The sequence below is a fragment of the Stigmatopora argus genome, chromosome 18 (assembly GCF_051989625.1).
Source record: "Stigmatopora argus isolate UIUO_Sarg chromosome 18, RoL_Sarg_1.0, whole genome shotgun sequence".
NCBI lineage: Eukaryota > Metazoa > Chordata > Actinopteri > Syngnathiformes > Syngnathidae > Stigmatopora > Stigmatopora argus.
This window is the reverse complement of record NC_135404.1, coordinates 3,958,450-3,966,140: the sequence shown is the minus strand read 5'-3', so window position 1 is coordinate 3,966,140 and position 7,691 is coordinate 3,958,450. Positions and strand designations below refer to the sequence as shown.

The following is a 7,691-nucleotide window of genomic DNA, read 5'->3' as shown; positions in this document are numbered from 1 at the left end:
TTATAAAACCAGGAATATGGAGATGAAAATTGTGGATCAGGTGGCGTCTTATACGAGGGAAATTGTAAAATTCATCAATTTTAAGGGTGCGGGTTATACACGGCTAATATGCGAGAAAATACGGTAATAGAACCATCGATGAGAATGACTTTCTTCAGATTTGGTTAAGTGTTCATGTATGGCTTTACTTATAAATTAATATTATTTACAGACATGCGAACAAATGTATTTATTGCCTTACTTCACATTTGGTCATACAAGTAGACACACCCTTGGAGTTTGATTCAATTTATGTTTCATTATAAAACCAGCCAACCAACCTTTATTTAACACACACAGTGATTAGTTATTTAAAAGTAATCACAACAGTAACATTTAAAATAAAAATGGTTCAAAGTTTATTCATAATTGACCAGATAATAACAATAAAAACTAAGGTGCAATGAGTGTATGAAAATATTAATTGCAGAAGACATCACAGGTCCCTTTTTAAATATGCTGAAGGTTTTTCTTCAGTCCAGTGCAAAATAATTCCAGTGCAGAGTACCAATTTTCTTTAAATATTTTCTTATATTATCATACATTTTCCCACAATCAAACCTGAAGCTTACAGCATAACATTATATAAACTATGTATAAATATAATGTGTACAAATGATAGCCTGCATAGTAACGATTTTAAATTAGATTAGATTAAGTTGTCTTTGTATGCCAGTGCCTTACCAACTGGTGTCAGGGAAACAAAATGTCTATATCTGAAATCCTCCCAATCCCCTTTAGGACCATCCTGTCTTTGTACACTGAGACAGTTCCAAATGCATTGCTGTCTGGTGGGGTCTCGATAACTGCTTTCAGGGTAAGGTGGTGAACTCCTGTGCTTTTATCTAAGCAATATCCACCATCGTGATCATGTCCTGCTAAGAAACAGACCACACTATTGTGGGACTGGATTGTGGACAGGAGCTCATCGAAGTTCCAGGCCAGGCTCATGGGGGTTGTGGAGAATGGATGGACTGGGAGGTGACCTGAAGAGTAAAATGTAGACATAGACAAATGAAGATTAGCACATGTTTTATATTTCATATCAGCAAGTAGAACAAGCAGAAAAGTAGGTGGCTGTATGGATTATTTGTGTATTCTATAGTAGGCCAGCCATAAATGATTATTTTGATAGTCAACACTGATAAATCACCACTTTGAAGTGTTTCAGGTATGGGCACGCTAAGGCGATTATTACTATATTAACTTATCGTTTGACATAGTAAGATCTATCGCTCGCCATTTTATGTATTAACTTAGAATTCGAAAGATAAAAAGGCCAACAATTCTGTTTGTCAGGGCCCAATGAATTACATGTCAAAATAAAATGCTATTTTACGCTCACGTGTGTTAAAGAGGAATAACCTGGTAAGGTGGCCCAATGGAGAGTGGTTAGTGTGTCGGCCTTACAGTGGGGGTCCTGGGTTCAAATCCAGGTCGGGCCACCTGTGTTGAGTTTGCATGTTCTCCCCAGGCCTGTGTGGGTTTTTTCCGGGTACTCTGGTTTCCTCCCACATTCCAAAGACATGCATGTTAGGCTGATTGGACACTCTAAATTGCCCCTAGGTACGAATGTGAGCGTGAATGGTTGTTTCTCTCCTTGGGCCCTGCGATTGGCTGGCCACCACTTCAGGGTGTGCCCCACCTCTGGCCCGACGTCAGCTGGGATAGGCTCCAGCACCCCCCACGACCCTAGTGAGGATAAAGCGGTTCAGAAATAAAAGATTACTTACTCATAATGGTTACTTTCTCGTCATTCTTGTCGGCTGAGGACAGAACAGAATCAAGCCAGTCCAGCTGGGGCTTACTGAAACCACCATTGAATTTTGTAAATCTCTGCTTTAGATCATCAAATAGCCCTGGAACAAGGAAAAAATGAAACAAAACACTTGAGCCACTTCTTTTTTATTCACAGATGACCTCCTGCAATATTACTTTTTTTTTTACTTTCATGCATAAGATTGGTTAAATTCAGTGTGTGACCTGGGTGAAGTTCGTCATCTTTGTGGGTTATGATTTAATTGAAAACACTTTTGTTAAGTCTAAATGCTCTACAAATGAGAGGATTTGAAATCGGTGACAATGAGAAGTCACACTGTTTTTTAACAATTTATTTCCTCAATGCATGCCCACTAATCTCAGGAGCCATTTCTTGGTTGTGATAGAGCAGGGGTCACCAAACTATGGCCCGCGGGCCGGATACGGCCCGCCGGCACATTTGGACCGGCCCTCTGAACAATACCAGAGACGCTATCGGATTTTTTTTCCTATTTGGCCTTGAAGACTGGGACGTTTTAATCTTGTGTTTGGTTCATTGCACCCCTGCTGAGCCCACAAATTATCCCAGTGAAGCGGGGCTTCGCATTGCTTCTTGGTGACACGCGCGAGGAGAGTGTTTCCCTTTGATGCACGCAGGCACGTCCACCGTTGTATGCACGAGCACAGTGTTACCGAGACATCTGGACGATCGCAGGTGAGGGCGGAGCCCTGGGACCATCGTGGACTATTCAAGCATATAAAAACTGTGATACCTGTTTGAGAACGGAATAATGGCGAAAAAGTTAGGTAAGAGAAAAATTGATTCAGAATGCAGGGTATTTAACCTGGAGTGGACAAACGATTTTTTTTTTGTTCAATGCAAAGAAAAGGCTGTTTGTCTCATAAGAATACAATCTTCGCCGACACTATGAATCCCGTCACAAAGACAAGTACGATAGCTTGCAAGGCCAAATACGAGCAGACAAACTCTCAAAGCGAAAAAGTGGACTACTATTTTAGCAAAATATATTTGTACGCCAAGCTCAGCTGAACCAGGCATCCGTTCGGGCCAGCTTTCGGGTTGCGAAACTGATAGCAAGCAGCGGTAAGCCTTGCACTGACGGAGGAGTTTGTTAAGAAATGTATGGATGCTGTTGCGGAGGAGGTGTGTCCCGAGAAGAAAGATGCATTTAATGCCGTAAGTCTGTCGGCGAGTACAATGACCAGACGCGTTGAAGAAATCGGGAGTAATGTTTATGCCCAGCTGCAGCAGAAGACGAGAGAATTTGACTTTTTTTCATTAGCACTGGATGAAAGCACGGACGTGCAAGACACAGCGCAAGTGCTCATTTTTATTCGTGGAGTTAGCGCAAACTTTGAGATATGCGAGGATCTGGCAGCCCTCCAAAGTCTCAAAGGGACTACAACGGGAGTGGATATTTTTGACAGTGTGCCAAACCATGTAGAAGTTGGACCTGGACTGGTCAAAGTTAGCTAGCATCACGACTGATGGGGCTCCTAGCATGGTGGGCGAAACTCGCGATCTAATAGGACGCATGAACCGGGAGTTGGAAAAAAGGCGTCTCACCGCCACGCTATGAGTCCACTGCCTAATTCACCAGCAAGCACTGTGCTGCAAAGTGTTGCCGTGGGATTCTGTAATGAAGGTTGTGGTGTCGTGCATAAACTTCAGAGCAAAGGGAGAAGATTGTGCATGGCACAACAGAAAGTTAATGTTCCATGGCTTTTTTTTTTCTATGAAGAACCCAGAGAGAGTTATTTAGTTATTATTTATTTCATAAATAGTGTTATTTATTTCCTGTTTTTTTTCTGTGAAGTACTCAGAGAGGGTTATTTAGTTATTATTTATTTCATTAATAGTGTTATTATTTGTTTCCTGACTTTTTTTCTGTAAAGAACCTGGAAAGGGTTATTTGGTTATGTGTGGCTTTCTGGAAAACAATAAAAAATGTAAGCTCCCCTACGATAGTCACACTTTTTCTGTTACAAACTGACACCGGCCCCCCATCAGAGAAGGGAAAAGTTATGTGGCCCTCACAGGAAAAAAGTTTGGGGACCCCTGTGATAGAGGTTTGAGACACCATTGGATTGGATTGGATTGGATAACTTTATTCATCCCATATTCGGGAAATTTCGTTGTCGCAGTAGCAAGGGGGTGAGGATGCAGAAATAGGAAAGGCATTTTAGACATAAATAGATAGGTAATAAGTGGGTTAATAAATAAATACATGAATAAATATCTAAATAAATAAGCGTGTTGCTGAAATGCCATACAATTAGAGTATATAAATTAATACATGAGACCTGGGTTCAAATCCAGGTCGGTCCACCTGTGTGGAGTTTGCATGTTCTGCGTGAGTTTTCTCTTGGTACTCCAGTTTCCTCCCACATGCCAAAGACATACATGGCACTCTAAATTGCCTCTAGGTATGAATGTGAGGGTAAATGGTTGTTTGTCTCCTTGTGCCCTGCGATTGGCTGGCCACCACTTCAGGGTGTCCTCTGCCTCTGGCCCGAAGTCAGCTGGGCTAGGCTCCAGCCCCCCCCATGACCCGAGTGAGGATAAAGCGCTTCAGAAAATGAGATCAGATGGAATTCATACATGTGCAATTGCTGTGGTTCACGATCTAATGCTCACTGCTAGGCCTCCCAGTCAAAATGGATTGGACATCTATCACCGTCAATGGCAAACAATGAGTTAGTACTTAAAAAAATACATTTGCCATATTGCCTCGAACAAGGACTCTGCCTAAATTATGTCAAATACATGAAGTGAATGTCATAAGGATTATGTACTGAACATTTAGTACATGACATCCACTTCATGTATTTGACATTTGACATGATTTGTTAAAGAAATTTAAAAAATGATGTTACAATAATCCCTTGAATATCGCGGTTAATGTAGACCAGACATGGCGGCGATAATAAAAAAAAAATAACAAAGTAGGTTCACCCCTATTATAATTAGTACCTTTTTTTCTTCAGTGCTGATTCCTAGTAGCAAGAGTGGCTTCCGCTTACAAGTTTCAGCGTGGATTTTCACATTTTGATATACTTCAATTTAAAATGTATATAATAATAATTAATAGCAGTAAAAAAATCGAGAATAAGTGAATTTACGATAAGTGAAGTCGCAATAATCGAGGAAAGACTGTAAAAAAGTTAGATTTCGCTATAATTTGATCCTAATATTGCTAACAAAAATCTACGGGAATTGTTGTGTCAATGAGCCAAATAATATTTAACATTTTCCCGTTTGTAGTGAAAAAGATGATATTTTCTTCAGAGTGCTCGGTTTGACGACATTGCGTAAAGTTCTGGGTTACCTGGAGGGGTGTTGAGGTTCTCGTGGGTATTGTGTTGTTTGATCACATCTAAAGCGCTGTGGTACTGCAAACTGTCCTTCGATACACCAAGCAAACTCACATCATAAGCATCCAACACGACAAATGTAAACCCGGGGTAGGGAGTGAAGCTGTAGGCGTAGATATCACCACCGGCACGAGTTCCACCGAGGTGAGTATCGGCTAGTAATGAGCTGTTAAGCTTGGAACGAAACAGATCGCTTCTACTGAAATTATAGAACTCATGGTTGCCCCACACATGGTGCACCTCGATGGCGCTGAGGCTAAACTCTTCCAAGACCCGCTCCAGTGCTTGGCAAGAATTTCCGTGGCTTTTGTTAAAGCCGTCGATAATGTCTCCCATCTGGACGATGAACGTTGGACAGGTGGCTGAGTGAGACCAGCTCTCCTGGGCCTGTCTAAGCAGCCCAAGACTGTTTCGGTAGTATCTCCTTTTTGTCCGTAAAAAATTGAACCCATCGTCCATGTCAGCGTACTGAATATCAGCTATAACTCCGAATGTAAAAAGTGGTTCTCGGTTACCACTGTCCTCCATCGCCGCTTTATTTATTTATATTTTTTGTCTACTATGCAGTGTAAATATGTACTTGATACGGGTTGTATAATAACTTCCTTCATAAAATTATCCTGTCACAAGAGAACAATATTCACCTCTACGTCACTTCCGTATACTAAAGTACTGTCCTATGGGCTTCCGCTGTACGTATAAATGTATGTGTGTCTGTTTCTGGTTTGTACCTTCAAAATAATAATTTAACTTGTGGCGACATAAGGGGAAAAAGTCATTTTGCATTAAAAGTCAGTGAAATAGTACACTCAGAGGCGGTAGTTAATAATTCAACATGCACTCTATTTGCTCTGTTGAATTTTGGGTTTAATTCCAGTTCGGTCCACCTGTGTGGAGTTTGCATGTTCTCACCGGGCCTGCGTGGGTTTCCTCCGGGTCCTCCGTTTTCCTCCCACATTCCAAAAACATGCATTGTAGGCTGATTGGACACTCTAAATTGCCCCTAGGTATGGGTATGGGTGTGAGTGTGCATGGTTGTCCATCTCCTAATAGGTTCTTATATTCAATATAGTAATTCCTTCAGTCAAACAAATATACATGTTAAACTTGATGTCTAGTTTTTCTAATGGCTGTTTTGTGCTCTGCATTTTCAGAAGAAAAAAAGAATATTGAATATTTCTCTTAGTATTACTTGATTGCAAATGTTTAATAGTTTTAATTGTATGCTGGGAAGGTTATTTTTTAAACATGTTTTTACTTAGTATAATTTGGATTTTTACTAAGTAATTTGACATTTATACGCAAGTTCAGTTTATATATATTTATATATATATATATATAAATTTATATATATATATATATATAAATATATATGAATTGAACTTGCGTATAAATTACTTAGTATATATATATATATATATATATATATATATATATATATATATATATATATATATATATATATACAGTTGTGGTCAAAAGTTTACATACACTTGTGAAGAACATAATGTCATGGCTCCCTTGAATTTCCAGTTATTTCTACAACAGTGATTGGAACAGATACTTCTTTGTCACAAAAACATTCATGAAGTTTGGTTCTTTTATGACTTCATTATGGGTGAGCAGAAAAAAGTTATCAAATCTGCTGGGTCAAAAATATACATACAGCAGTGCTAATATTTGGTAACATGTCCCTTGGCCATTTTCACTTCAATTAGGCGCTTTTGGTAGCCATCCACAAGCTTCTGGCAACCTTCCGGTTGAATCTTTGACCACTCCTCTTGACAGAATTGGTGCAGTTCAGTTAAATTTGATGGCTTTCTGACATGGACTTGTTTCTTCAGAATTGTCCACAAATTCTCAATGGGGTTTGAGTCAGGACTTTGGGAAGGCCATTTGAAAACCTTAATTCTAGCCTGATTTAGCCATTCAATGGCCACTTTTGATGTGTTTTTGGGGTCATTGTCCTGTTGGCACACCCAACTGCGCCCAAGACTTTAGGTTATCTTGAAGAATTTGAAGGTAATCCTCCTTCTTCATTATCCCTGTTAACCCATAATGAAGTAATAAAAGAACCAAACTTCATGAATGTTTTTTTGTGACAAAGAAGTATCCGTTCCAATCACTCTATCAGAGAAAAATCAGAGTTGTAGAAATAACTGGAAACTCAAGAAAGCCATGTTCTTCACCAGTGTATGTAAACCTTTGACCACAACTGTATATATATATATATATATATATATATATATATATATATATATATATATATATATATATACATATATATATATATATATATATATATATATATATATATATATATATATATATATATATATATATATATATATATATATATATATATATATATATATATATATATATACACATTCATCTTCATTTTTACTTTTGGGAAAATAGGGATTTGTTGCATTTTTTGCATGAAGCAATTACTATATTGAATATAAGAAGAACCTATTATTGTATCAAAATGCAAT

General features: G+C 38.7%; 1 protein-coding gene across 1 annotated transcript; it reads right to left on the bottom strand.

Moving 5' to 3' along the window:
- Window positions 1-272: 272 nt before the first annotated feature.
- adprm (ADP-ribose/CDP-alcohol diphosphatase, manganese-dependent) lies at window positions 273-5,847 on the bottom strand. Its single transcript, XM_077626422.1, has 3 exons — window positions 5,148-5,847; window positions 1,773-1,898; window positions 273-1,025 (listed from the first exon to the last, which is right to left on the bottom strand). Exons 1-3 carry the CDS (start codon window positions 5,719-5,721, stop codon window positions 733-735), a joined length of 993 nt encoding a protein of 330 aa, XP_077482548.1. The 5' UTR covers window positions 5,722-5,847; the 3' UTR covers window positions 273-732.
- Between the last annotated feature and the right edge of the window lie 1,844 nt (window positions 5,848-7,691).